Source organism: Camelus dromedarius, chromosome 11, assembly GCF_036321535.1.
Source record: "Camelus dromedarius isolate mCamDro1 chromosome 11, mCamDro1.pat, whole genome shotgun sequence".
In the NCBI taxonomy this organism is placed as follows: Eukaryota; Metazoa; Chordata; class Mammalia; order Artiodactyla; family Camelidae; genus Camelus; species Camelus dromedarius.
The window spans coordinates 18,737,742-18,751,985 of NC_087446.1; the positions used below are offsets into that span (position 1 = coordinate 18,737,742).

The following is a 14,244-nucleotide window of genomic DNA, read 5'->3' on the forward strand; positions in this document are numbered from 1 at the left end:
GGCAGATTCATTTTGAGGGTGTCCAGAGTCAAAACCAGAGAAAGCAGTGATCAACAGGTTTTATATAACTGCTGTGTTCTGTGTATATTTTCAAAGTGTGGGTTTCATCTCATTATCTGTGACCATCTGGTAGATATACCTGTTTTCTGCTGCCTGAGTAGATCCTGGACATGAAACTTTTAATGCTAATGAATCAATGTGTCAATCTAAGATTTTACCCCAGTTAGGCTAGAGTGGGGAGCAGGAAGTGATTTCAAAAGAGTTTGGGAAAAAAACTCAGGTTATGTGAGTAAATTCTTTGTGTATGCCTGTTTCTACTTGGGACTGGTCCATAGCTTTCATTAGATTCCCAAAGGGGTCTACTACCCTTCTCAAGATCAGAGGGAACCATAACAGAATCTAATGGCCCTGTTTTTCCAGAATCATCCAGTGATTTCTTTATTGCCAAATTCAGTGCCCTTTGTGGCCACTGCTTCCTCTCTCCCGCTTCCTTCCTCCCTCTCCCCTTCCTTTTACTTCTCCTCATTTTCCTCCTCTTCCTCCTCCTCCTCCTCTTCTTCATCTTCTTCCTTATCATCTTCTTCCTTATCATCTTCTTCTCTCTTTCTTCTGATCTAGACATAGCAAATTACTATAATTAGTCTCCCCTTTCCGGAGATGGTTCTGATTTTCCTGATTACTATTCTGCTGCTTTCCTTCTCACCTTTCCTTCTCAGTCTCTTTCACTGACCACTCTTCCTTCACCTGCCAGTAACTGAAAATATCCCCCAGCATTCTGTTGTCTCTCAATTCTGTTCTCATCTGGATGACTCCCCCTCACCCTCTACCCCGTTCCAACTTGTACTGACTCCAGTTGGACACTGTTAGCCATGCCCACTCTCCCATATGGTAGACATTTGTATTAGCTTACAAATATGTTTCCCTTAGCATGCTAAATATACATGTTTAGAAATGCCAATTTCAACTCTGAAAATATTACCATCCATGCATCTCCTTCCATCCATCTCCACTACCACCACCCTCCTACCCAAATAAACATCCCACCACTTCAGCTACTGCAGTTGTGTACTAACTGCCCTATTTACAAATTCTGTTCAATTCTCTTCTCTCTCCCTACTTAATCCTTTCACTCCATGGAAATAGGGTGTCTTTTCATAATTAAAATCTCACCACTTTAATAAAATCCTGCAGTGTTCCCCCTTGCTTTCTGCACTAGGTCAAAAATCTACCCATGCTTCTGTTACCCCTCTTGAGTCCCACAGTGTCTCTTGGCTTCAGCAACTTTGTTATTCTCTTGACCGGTTTGTCTTCCTCCTCCACAGTGTACTTACCATACTTGGAAATCACGATTCTGACTGCATTACTCAGATCTCCCAGCCAGTGTTTCTTCACTGTCAGCAGGAAAAGTCCAGTAATCTTACAATCATTCAAGGCTGCAGACTTTCCTTTCCAACTTGCTTACCACTATTTACATCTACAAAGCATATATTACTAGTTCTTTCCTGCATGGGTATCATAGTTTTGTGTTTCTGTCTTTGGTTGTTCTTCCTCCATGTGGAAAGCTCTTCTTCTATGTTTAACCATTAAAATATTACCTAATCTTAAAAATAAAGGGTTCATAGGAAGCAATACTGCCACCAGAAAGTCATTCCCAGCAGCTACAGGTAATCTCTCCATGCTCTGAACAAAAATCTTTGGTGTGCACTCTTTTGAGGTAGTGCGTTACTTTTCACTGTGAACTGTGGTTATCCGTATGCACGCCTCACCTTCTGTTCTGGGCAATAAGCTTCTAGAATGCCTTTTGCATTTCTGATTAATTATCATATCCGTCATGTTTATGTTTCCTTTGATGAATAATTTTTTTTTTTTTTTTACCTGCTGAAAACAACAACAGCAACATGTCAGTGGTCCACAGTTATTTATATAGTAAAATCCACATTCCTCTGCATGGATTCAGTCTTTTCTGATTTTTCTTTCATTGCAAGCACTGCCACCATGTACCATTTCTTTTGCAAAAGTAGAACACTGTTATTTCTCCAAACACATCAAACACTCGTATCTTCTAGCTTTTTTTTTTTCCCCTTTATTCTTCAGTCATACCGCCATCCCCATCCTCTGTTGTCCTCTGAGCCTTCAATCTCGGTTGGTTGCTGTCTTTAGTTTTTCTGTAGTTTTTGTGCATTTCACTTATCCCACTGCATTGTGATTTACTTGTTGACCTGCCTTTCTGTTTATCAACTCTAAAGCCTGAAATAGAGGAGTAATCTCTAAATCCTTGGTGCCAGAGTACCTGGCACCTAGTAGGTGCTTGCTAAAGCTGTGTTGAGAGAAAAAAAAAATGGCATGCTTATCACTTGGGATTCTATTCGTTACTCAAGATTCATAATGAAATTGTTTTCTTAACCCTGAGCAAGATTTACAAATTGAAAATGTCATTGTAAATATGCAAATATTATGGAAATGCTCTTACTGATTAGGATAATTCTAAGAAACCTAATTATAGTCCTGGCCTACCCATCTGTGAGAGCAATCAGTGAACTGGTTACCGTATTTAGATTAAAAGCTATTAGAGAGGAATAATACCTGTAAAGAACCAAGAAGCTTAATAAATGCTAAGTGCTAATGTCAAGTGACCCTGTGAAATATAAAAAAAATTGTCTTTGTTTAAAATTACAGCAGTTGCATGCGGATAATAAATAAATAACCAACCAACCACAGTTTTACTTAAGTCCCAGGTGTACATTTTCAGATGCACCTCATCAAAATGAATTAAAATATTTAAAGTATTAGTGGTAATTTGGGGGTGCCATTTAGTCTACACTTGAAATTATAAAGTTTTCTAAAATCCATTTTTGTCATTGTGAAGTCAAAAACAAAACTGAAGTCTCAGCGTTTGCGGTTTATCGTAAGAGCTCATATCCAGAAATCTTATTTTTTTGGCTTTTCTTCTGGGATGAAAACAACTGAGAAATATGTCCTTGTGTTTACAGTTTTATATTTGCTTCAGGTGTTCTGTACTGGCTTTTCTCCTTTAAAAAAATATATATATATTTATATATATATATTTCTTTTTTTTTTTTGCTTTGTAAAATAAGGTTTTGTATCAATGGAATGATTTATGGGTTTTAATCAAAGAACCTGGATGGAACACAAAATGTGCTATTCCTATGAATTGCTTGCCATTGTTATAAATTTATCATTGATATATTTGTTTTTGTAATTTTTTTAAAGGAATTGCAACAGTACCTAGCTAACCTGGCCGAACAGTGCAGTGCTGATAATAACGGTGCAGAGCTTCCTGTTGTAATAATTCTTGATAATCTTCACCACGTGGGCTCTCTGAGTGATATCTTCAATGGTTTCCTCAACTGTAAATACAACAAATGGTATGCTTGTAAAATACTCTGAATGATGAAATATGAAAAAGTGGTGAGCTGTATTGCATTCTGGTGCCTTTATACCTTTTAAGACCTATAGCAAATGCCATTAATTTGAGAAACCTTCATTACTATTATACCATATTTCCAAAGAATCGCTGTGTTTTCATTTGAACAGCTATTTATTCATTCAACAACTATGTCCCCAGGCCCTTTTATGGAAACATTATTCACTGGATGATGTTAACTACTGCAGATATGCTGACTGTCTGGGAGACTAATTGTCAGTAATGGAATGTTTGAATCAGGAAATTAAGAACTAGAAGGGGGCTGCAGAGCTCTGGTTTCATTCTTAGTTCATATTAAAGTTTAAATTCAACCTTCCTACAGAGATAAATTTAATGCATTCAGATATACCGCTCTCCATCAGTGAGTCTGATTTTTAACTCTTTACGTGACAGACAAGGTTAAAGTGGGGTATAAAAAAATCTGCAAACCCACTTAAGATTCACTGTAGTATGGCCTCTGAGAAAGGACATTTAAGAGCAGCAATGTAAAGATTAGTTTTAATGGTGTACGTATCCCAGTTACTCTCTGGTGAAGACTTTTTAAGTGCTAAAAGTTAATCACCATAAAATAGATATTGAATCAAAATATTGAACTAAAAATTCTTTCATGTTATTAAGGACCTTTGAAATAATTATGAAATAATAAAAGAAAAATTAGTGAATTGGATTATAAGCATAGGAATCAGAAGATGTTAGAGTGGAGAGAGACCAGTATGATTATTCTGTCTAAACTTTCTATTTTATAGACAAATAAATGTGAATTTAGATATGAAAAAATGATTAAAATGATTTGCCTAGGACGCCAGAGCTGAAAATGAACCCCAAATCTTAATAAATTTCGGTTCAGTGATCTTTGTCATTTTCCAACCTAACATCACAAAGTTACCCTTTTACAGCCAAATGTTAAAATGGAATAATCCATGTTTACCTAAATTGTTATCTGAGACCATTTTAATATAATAATCTCTTTTACCTTTAGTACATGTTTGCTTTCTGTGTTTTCGCAGTCCGTATATCATTGGGACGATGAATCAGGGAGTTTCTTCATCACCAAATCTAGAGCTGCATCACAATTTCAGGTAAAGATCAACTGAATATGTTTTTCTCTTTTTGAGTATTGTCCCTTTCTGTTTGCTTTTGGCCGGTGTTTTTCCATTTGTACATTGACAAATCCTGCCAGTGGTGACTTGGGGGTGTGAAAATAATTCTCACTTCCTCTGACAGTCTTTCTCAAGCAGACGTTTTGTGATCCTCATCCTGTAATCAGAAGTGTTTCTTTAAAAAAAAGAAGAAAAAAGAAATGTCTTTCCTGCTCACTATGTCACCGGTTAAAGTGGAGCACTTTTCTTCTACGTGTGAGAAATGTGAAGAGAGTTCCTATTTCAGGAGTTGTGATTTTCCTACAGAAGAGGGCTCAGCGTGTACACACCCACTCACTGCTGATGCACACGAGCTTGTCTTTAGCTCAGAAAGAAAAGTTAGTTACGTTACAGCTCTAGTGCTAATAGACTTTCTAACCCCTTTGATCATTAAAACCTAGCCACCAACTGAAATAGGAATGTTACTACTTTGTATTGGAAAGAGAATCACTGTGGATTTAAAGATTAATTTATATAAAGGTTTCTGGATTTTTTTTTCTTTCTGTAGGTGGGTACTATGTGCAAACCACACAGAACCAGTGAAGGGCTTTTTAGGCAGGTATCTCCGCAGGAAACTGATAGAGATGGAAATTGAAAGTAACGTACGCAATAATGACCTAGTCAAAATTATAGATTGGATACCCAAGACGTGGCATCATCTCAACAGTTTTTTGGAAACACACAGTTCTTCTGATGTTACCATTGGTGAGTTCCAAAATTGCAATATGCCATTCTCCAGGAACTAAGAGTACGTGGAAAAGATAGCCAGATTGGATGGCAGAAAATAACATGGGAAGCTAATGTTTTTCAAGTTTCCATTTTTCTCTCTTCTGAAAGTTTGCCTTCTTCTAAGCTTTGTGTCTCTAATTAGATTCATTTTGTCTGACTATTACCATTTACTAAGATTTTACTGACATTAAATAAGTTTAAGAGAGAAAAATATCTAAAAATCAAAAAACCATTTGAAATAAATTGTGTCTGTTTAGAGTAACCTTTTAATGCTAAAAGCAAATTTTAGCTGATGACTCATATCAAATATAGTTGTGAGAGAGGATTTTAGTTAGAGATAATGTGTTTTGTGTTTTGCATAAAGACAAAATTGTTTGAGTTATTTGTCTTGAGTTGGCATATAGTTGTTTATTTTTGTTTTCCTTCTTAAATTGCACACACAAAAGAAGTCCCCTTCCCACTGCTTTGGATCATAAAGATGTCATACTCACTAAAAACACAGTGTAAAGTAGAAAGAAAAATTCTATATTTGGGATCAGAAGACCAAGGTGGAGGCTGACTCCTAAAAATAATGACATATTTTATGTTTGGCAGTTTGTTTCAGCTTAGTTTTGTCATTTGTAAAATGAGGCGGATTGACTGGATTATGACCTTTAAGGTTTCTTCTAATGCTGCAATGTTATGTTTTAGATTAAGATTTTAGTACATAAAGAAAGGAGAGTCCTGAAGACTGGGTCTTCAGTAAAACCCACTTTTATAATAATCAAGCTGGCCAGGACTACAATTTTCTAAGAATCCTGCAAGAAATAAATTAATTCCCCCCAAATGGTGTCTAAATGTAACAGACTGTTAAACATAACAGACTGTTAAACGTAACAGCTCTCAAAAATGTTGTGTCATCTGTGTCGTCTCAGGTCCTCGACTTTTCCTTCCATGCCCCATGGATGTGGAAGGTTCTAGAGTATGGTTCATGGATCTCTGGAACTATTCTTTGGTACCTTATATTCTGGAGGCAGTGAGAGAAGGTCTTCAGGTATTGTACTCAATTTTCTTTACTGTTTAAGAAACTAGGTGGAAAAAAAATTAGCCTTATTTTAAATGCAAAAAAAAAAAAACCATTCATTTCTCTGGGTATTTCTGTAGAAAACTAAAGGCATGAACTATATAATTATAGTGGTAAAAATTTAAAGAGCAAATAGTATGCAAATTTTTTTTTCCGTTCTGAGAATAAATATGTAGGAGAAAGAGAAAGCCAATTTTTGCAAGAACTACACATTGAAAGCCAAATTTATTGCCATAAATATTTACAGACTGTTCTTATTAGATACCCAGTTAATTGCCCAGAGGCATGTTTATATGGGCCTTGATCATTAATTCCCTTATCATATAATCTGCAGCAAGTAATTTTTGCTTATGGATTCCCTGCTTTACTCTATTTCATTGTGTGAAGCCCTTTAATGTCACTTGCAAGATCCATTATTATTTCTGAGAGTACTTGAAAATCTAAGGCATTTGACTTAAAAAAAAAAATCTCGAACAGGTGGGCTTAGCAGCATCCCTGCTGTTTCTCTCATTTACCTTAAATCATGAGGCCCTGCAGCCATCCCTTCTTTACTCTTAACTAAGAAGTCAAAATATATCACTAATAAAACTCTTTTCTTCAATAAAATATTCTATCCCTTTTCCATCATTCTTGATTTTTCACTTATATTGAAGTAGAAATTTCATGAAATTGTAGAATTGTGACCCTTAAGTCTGACTTTCAGATTTGCGTTGCATAATCACCCAGCTTGTAGAAAAATCCAATCTTCTTTTCAAGAACTCAACCAAGGTTTAGGCAGTTTTGGCTCAGGCATCTCTAGTCCTGGTTATCACAACTGCTACTAGAATTAAGCCATACTTCATGCTTTTCACATTTTGTCATCTGAAACACTGTGTTAAGTCTTTATTTTACTGTCTAAAAAAGTTGGTTATCTATTTTCCTTCATTTCACTTCCTTTTGCCATCACGCTTTCCTCACCTAGTAGAATGGCATGGCAGTGATTCAGAACTATCACGATGGTTCTGCTGAACATGATGAATATTATGAGGATGTTCTGAACCCTCAGAGGTGATGATCCTAGAGAGTGATGTCACCTGGTCCTACTCCAGATTTAAATAATTCGATTTCATATTTTTAAGGGTATGAGCCAAACTAGCCCCAGAAAATGTCTTCAACAAAGTAAGAGACTATCCCAAAGATTTTTCTTTTTCAAGTATAGCATATCACATGCCAGGATTCCTTTAAAACTATTTTGCTGCCTCATTTGTGAGTTAGGTCTCTTGATTTCAATCATTTGTACCAAAAAAGAGTCAAAAATGACTAAAACTCCTTAGATTTTGTTTTTTGACATATAGGAGTTTTTTAATATTTAAATCAATATTATTTATAAAACACTTTGCTTAGAATTGTAATTCTATAAAGCTTCCATTTAGGCAAACGCATAATCACTAAAGTAATACCAGTATCCCATTGAAATATACTTCAAAAAACTTTTTTGAAGAAGGATAAAAATGTCTCAAGTTCTTTGCTGTGGTTCTGGATGTTTAGTAGTAGGTTAGTGTGAAAACTGAATCAACCATGATGTAGGGCATGGTTGGGGCTGGGGATGGGTAGCAGGGGCAGGGTGGTGGAGAGAGACTTAGCACTTGGAGAAATGATGGAAAACCCTTTGGTGAGTAGACAGTTCTCATTGCTACGGAGGATCTGCTGCACTAGAAGTCCATTGGCAGATGACATTCTTCAGATGGTCCGTATGTGACTTCTGGAAGAGCAGGAAGAAAAGGAATCACATATGTCATGAACCGTTTCATTGGATCTACTGGCAACAAAGAACCGTGAATTGGAGCAAGAGGTGGAAAAACAAAGCATGGTTGCAAAGATGAAGATACAAGTTGAGAGGAATAGAAAAATCTCTTTTCAAATGAAGGCTGATGCTTTGGTGGGGAACCATGTGGGGAATACTCTTTGCCAGATGTTCTCGTTGGACAAAACACTGGTGATACAGTGGATTCTGATTTTCATTCTGATGATTCAGTCTTTCTTGGAATAACAATCAGTTCATGTCATTCTGAATGTTTAAATTTCTCTTCTTTCAGTTCTTTTTCTATGACATCTATTTTACTCTGAAATACAGAATTAAGCCTGTTTAGCTTTTTATTGGTCACTTCCAATTTTGGTATTCTTGGTGATTCTTCAAAAGGCTAGCATCAATTGATTCTTTTATATTCTTTTTCTAACATTTGCTTTCCAAGAGTTATACTTTCCTTCAACTACTTTATGTTGTATAGCAAGCTATGTTTTACATCCTCTATAAAGTAGGTTTTTAACTGAGAAAATTTCTGCTCCAAAACAAGAGAACTATAAATAGAATCTAATGATTGCTGCCTCTACCATCATCTCCTGAAGAAATGCACAGGTATCAGGACTTGAACTTTTTTTTTTAAGGCAAGGTTGCCACAACCTCATACAACTTCTCCAGGAAAAACCTGGAAAAAAGACAATTCCAAGGCAGTCCATCAGCATTTTATGGCTTCACTCTCTACCATTTTGCTGTGAACCACAACAAGCCACATGGAACACCTCACAGTGGTGTTCCGTGCCATCCGGAATCAAGTATACACCTGGTACCCAGAACTTCCCTCAGGGGAATAGGACAATCCATTAAAGAACTAGTGTACCCATGTGGCAGCCCTTTTCTCTTAATTTTAACTTTCTTTCTATGCCCCTGTGGTCTTACACATTTTTACAAAGTCCCATCAACCTCTGTTTTCTCAGTTTGCCCTTTCCAGTTTGGTTTTGGCTTTGTGTCCAGCTTAAAAATTCTTAAACATCTCTCAGATTCATCTTCTGCCCTCTGCTCCACTGCCAGTACCTTACCGAGGCTTTATCATCTTTTTCTTCTTGACTTTCTCCCTCCATCTGAGTTCCGACAAAGCTTTCATTTCCCATGATTTCCTTCTTTTACCAGTGACCTTACAAGTAAACATCTAAAAAGAGTTATAACAGGAAGCATTGTGATTATCAGAGGAAGTTAATCTGAGGAAAATGGTTAGCAGAGAAAGTATTCTTATTTCCAAGGAAAGTTTGAGTAGAAAGACGTAGACAGAGAAAAGAAGTCTCTTTTATTCATCATCTTTCCAAAGTGCACTTTCATAGAGAACTCTGTTTAGGGTCTAGCATGGCTCTTTTCAGTTCTCCAGTACTGGAACTTTCCTTTCTCAATGTTGAGCTTTCTTTTTCTTTTTTCACTTTTTTTCTTTCAGTTTGTAAAACTACTAACGAAAAATAAATGTGGGCAGTCATTTCAATGTATATTTAAAATAAACCTCCTTCATGCTCTCCCCTGAATGCTGACCATCGAGCCCAGGTGTTCAGCTTTATTTTGTCTAGACTTCAAGTTTAAAGTGAACTATATACACAGATAGATGTTCAAAATCTGGAAAATTGTATAGGGACACCTCATTCCCCTGAAAGTCCCATGGGGACTCAAAGGAATCACTCAGTTAGCAGTCACCTTTTGTACTGAATAGAAGTGCATTTCGTCTTTGCTGAATGTGTGATCACTTTTTAGATGTATGGGAAACGTGCACCCTGGGAGGATCCCTCAAAGTGGGTGCTTGACACATACCCGTGGAGCTCGGCGTCTTTGCCTCAGGAGGGCCCAGCGTTACTTCAGCTGCGACCAGAAGATGTTGGGTATGAGGGCTGCGTATCCACGAAGGAAGCTACAACCTCAAAGCACATTCCACAAACAGACACAGAGGGGGATCCCCTGGTAAGAGGCTGAGGTTTGATTCTTTCTGTATAATCTCAGCTACAGTGTGTGGTCATTAGAATTTAGTCATCTGCATCAAAGACATAAGTTATTCTTGGTAATATTTGAGACTGTCCTGATTTTGGTACTCGTTTCAACATTTTTACCTTTGGCCTACTTTCATTGGGTGAAATTCTTAAAAGTGAAAGACCAAATTTGGATGCTTAAAAATAATCAAGAAACACTGAAACCAGGCTGAGCTCTGTAACCATAGTTTTTTCTTTTATTAGGCAGGGAATTGTGTATGCAAATAAGTAAATTTTTAACATTGCATGACTCAACTTATAAGGTAGGTAAGAGAAAACTGAATTTTGTTTGAAAATGAAAAAAAAAAGACCCAAAAGAATATATTCTAGTGTATATTTGAAAAACCAAAGAATATTTTACATATATCAACTAGTCTGACTAAATTTAGAATTAGTCTGTTGACAACAGTAGAGAAGAAACAGACATGGAAATCAAAGGGGTGTTACCCCCTGCCTTTCTCAGTTTGCAGTCCTGTGAGGCTTAATATAAGTCAGTAAAACTCCAAAGTATGAATATTCTGGAAGTATTAAGTGCATGGAGTTCTTAGTAAAATGACCTTTTTAAATGTATTTTTTTAATTTTTATTGATGACTTCCTATAGATCGGTATCCACTGTAATATGTTTTGTAAGCTTACCATTCCATGACTAAAGAGATTATTGGACAACCAATGCAGAAGGAAGACATGCTGAAATGAAGGTCATTGTGTTACTAAAAACAAACGAACAGAAAGGAGATGATGAAAATCGTTACCTATGATCATACCTGAGGACATAAACTGACTGGGTATTTTGTGTACCTGACATGTGTGCATCAGCCTCATTCCAGCTGATCATTCTTAACGTTTTGGGAGTTCCAGGTGAACCACCTGATAAAGTTTCATGACCTTTTCCCCAACAAAATGCTCACACCCAGAAAGTTTTGCATACTTTCTCAAAGAGTTCCATAAAGTCACCCAAGTATATACATTGACCTACTTAGGGTCCAGGGAGCTCTTATTTAAAACATTGGATCTACACTATAAACTCCTTATGGGCCTGGACTTAACGTTTTTCTAACAGCTGTCTGTCCCTTTAGCTCATGCATAGCTAGAAATCAACAGTGGCGGTAGAATTGGCTTGAATTCAGCGTAACTGTGAGTGTGTAGTAAATAATCCCTGAAAGAATGATTAAAATTGAATAGAATAAGTATAAGCCTTAGAATACAAATATGGGTTATTTCCTCTGAATTTTTTGTAATTTTCAGTTCTCCCTTTGCAGTTTTTAATACTATGGCTGATGAGGTGAGGTGTTTATAAGGTTTGTTTTCAGGGTTACTCTGTAGAGTATGGGACCTTCAGGAGATGTCCTAAATGTTCCCAGTTCCCACAGTCCTAGTCAGCTGCACCCGTTAGGCACTCTTTTCCCCAGCTCTGAATGCTCTTGTCTGCTAGTAAGGAAAAGAGATCCAGGATCTCCCCATTCTGAGTGAGAATTTGGGTTAAAAAAAAAAAATCCCTGATTCCTAACCTGCTGCTCACCTCAGCATCTTAAGGAGCAAGGGGTTATGATATCTGTCATTTTTTGCGGGGGAGAGGGGGCGGTAATTAGGTTTATTTATTTTTATTTATTTATTCATTTTTTAACAAAGTCACTGGAGAATCTCCTCTGACTTGAATATACAAATAACCTATGAGAAGGCAGAGTAAGGTCTTTGTATATATTTATTATGAATCTGAGATTTTTAACTTATTCTAATGGAATATATTTACTTTGTGATACTATTTTCAAGAATTAAGACTTTAATAATATTACTGTTATACCATAAAACTTTGACAACAGTCAGGATTCGAGTGATTTCAGACATTTGTAACTGAGATAGAATCATAACCCTTGAAACCATTTCTTCTTTTAGTAAATCAGGAGGGCGCTCAAAACATAGTTCTCTTCTACAAATTATGTTCACCCAGATTCCTGAGGGTACAGCTAGCTACTAATAGGGAGGAATTGACAAAAGAAAGGTGGATGGGAATATGACTGTGCATGAACGTAGGGGTATGAGTGTGTGTGTGTGTGTAAGAGAGAGGGAGAGAAAAACACTATGTTGATGGAGACATTTGGCTTTTTGACTCACTGGTTTAAGAAGTTCTCACCAACAATTTTCATTTCATATCTCTATGTAGCTAATTTAATAAAAAATTGTATTGAAAAACATAGTCCTGAAAAATATTAAAATGGCTTTAAAATATGCTGTCACTCTAACCTCTTTGTCAGAAAGGCATCCGTGCTGAAATTGGTAATTACCAGTTTATCATTTATTTCACAAACATTTTTTGAGCACACATTACCCTAAGCACACAAACATGCAGAACCTAACATATGTCTAAAGAATCCCTTTTAGAGTTCTCCTTTCTATTGAGTCAGATTTCCTATATTTCTAATTTGGGGGAAAAAGAAGAAAACATTGATTACTTTATAAAAATAGACAACATGCATTAAACAGTATAAAGATTACTACAATTTCTAGAAACTTTGATAACTAAACAAGTCTATACCCTCACGAAGACATGTGCCAATTTTTCTGTGTTTGCTAAAACTGTCGAACCATTTATCCACGATGTGCTTTTCGCACCATCTTTCTTTTGACATCCCTACCGGTGAATCTGCAATCTATCAAAATCCAAGCAAGGTGGCCGCCTTTTGTCTTCTAATACATGGAAATGCTAGCTGTCTTTCTCCCCAGGTGCTTTCACACATCCATCCCTTTTGCTAGAACAAACATTACCCTTGTCCTATAAGGCTGGGAAATGTGAGACAGCCGCTGCCGTTCCAGAAGGTGGTTTTTGTTTTCAGTGATGTATCAATCACATTTTAGCCAGAAATTCAACAACAGCAGAAATTTGACAGTGATTCTTCCCCTATCCCCCTTCAGACACTCATGGTTGGCTTCATTCCGTCACCTCCTCGGGAGGTCAGCTCCTAAGCAGCAGATGGTGTGCTGTGGGCAGCAGCTGGCTCCCTTCCACCCTCTCCCAGCCTGCTCCCCAGGGACCATGTGTGGGAGCCCCGGGTGTGCGTCTGCGTGGGGATGAACATTCACGACTTTCACTTGCCATTCAGGGCTTTCTGCCTGTCGCAGCCAAAAAGCTGGAAAGCTTGGCGCATTCTCCAGCCTCGAGCCCAGATGTCCAGCTGTGATACAGTCTCCTTTCCACTCTCCCTGCTGGAGCCGTATTCATTCACAACCTCAAATAAAAGACGTATCTAGCAGCCCTATTGTGTCCTTATGGTTCTGCTGTCAGAGTCATGTTTGGGAGAAATAGCGTAGGAGCCAGGGGCAACTCGTAAAAGTCGAAAATTGTTTTCCTGTTTCACTTGGATGGGATGAGACGGTGCCTCAGTGTGGCTCAGGGCCGTGTGTTTGCTGGAACTGGCTTCCTCAATGCCTCATCGCCTCCATCGATGTCTCTTTTTCTTTCTTCAGATGAATATGCTAATGAAACTCCAAGAAGCAGCCAATTACTCGGGCACACAGAGCTGCGACAGTGATAGTGCCAGCCACCCTGAAGATGTTTTGGATTCCTCTCTTGAATCTACCCTCTAGAGGGTGAAAAAGTTAGGGGAAAAGACTATGCTTTAAAAAAAAAAAAAAAAAAGTTTAAAAAAGAAGGTATTTTCACTAAACCACTGCCAGTATGAAAGCACCCTGTCAAGGGCCCTGACCCAGAGTCATGGTCTCCAAGGAGGCAGCAGAACTAAGTCTGAACCGCCAAGATGCGAAATGGACACGGAAGCTTAACTTTCTTTTATTTCTAGGCATTTTTCTATCCGTGGAGTGATGTAAGGCTCCATTACTCAACTGGAAAGGACCCTCAGGACAGGGCACCTGATAGATTGCACACGGGATAGCCAAACTGGACTTTATGTTTTTCCTCTTTAAAAGTTTACAATGCAGACCTTTTTTATTTCGTTGTTGTTCGTTCCTTCCTTTTGTTTCCTCTGAGGGGCTGTTCTCCCCAAGCAGGGTCCATTCTTCTGATCCGTCCAACCTCCTTTGGGCCACACGGTGC

The 14,244-nt window shown here is 37.6% G+C and overlaps 1 protein-coding gene across 6 annotated transcripts in view; it reads left to right on the forward strand.

Moving 5' to 3' along the window:
- The window catches only part of NAV3 (neuron navigator 3), a 730,605-nt gene extending 716,738 nt beyond the window's left edge, over window positions 1–13,867 (forward strand). For all 6 annotated transcript variants that reach the window (XM_064491553.1, XM_064491556.1, XM_031463093.2 and 3 more), the window contains 6 exons: window positions 3,232–3,386; window positions 4,453–4,524; window positions 5,093–5,289; window positions 6,228–6,346; window positions 9,927–10,130; window positions 13,659–13,867. In XM_064491553.1, the coding sequence (XP_064347623.1) occupies window positions 3,232–3,386; window positions 4,453–4,524; window positions 5,093–5,289; window positions 6,228–6,346; window positions 9,927–10,130; window positions 13,659–13,778 (867 nt within the window). In that variant the 3' untranslated portion in view covers window positions 13,779–13,867. The remainder of the gene's footprint in view (window positions 1–3,231; window positions 3,387–4,452; window positions 4,525–5,092; window positions 5,290–6,227; window positions 6,347–9,926; window positions 10,131–13,658) is intronic.
- The last annotated feature ends 377 nt before the right edge of the window (window positions 13,868–14,244 follow it).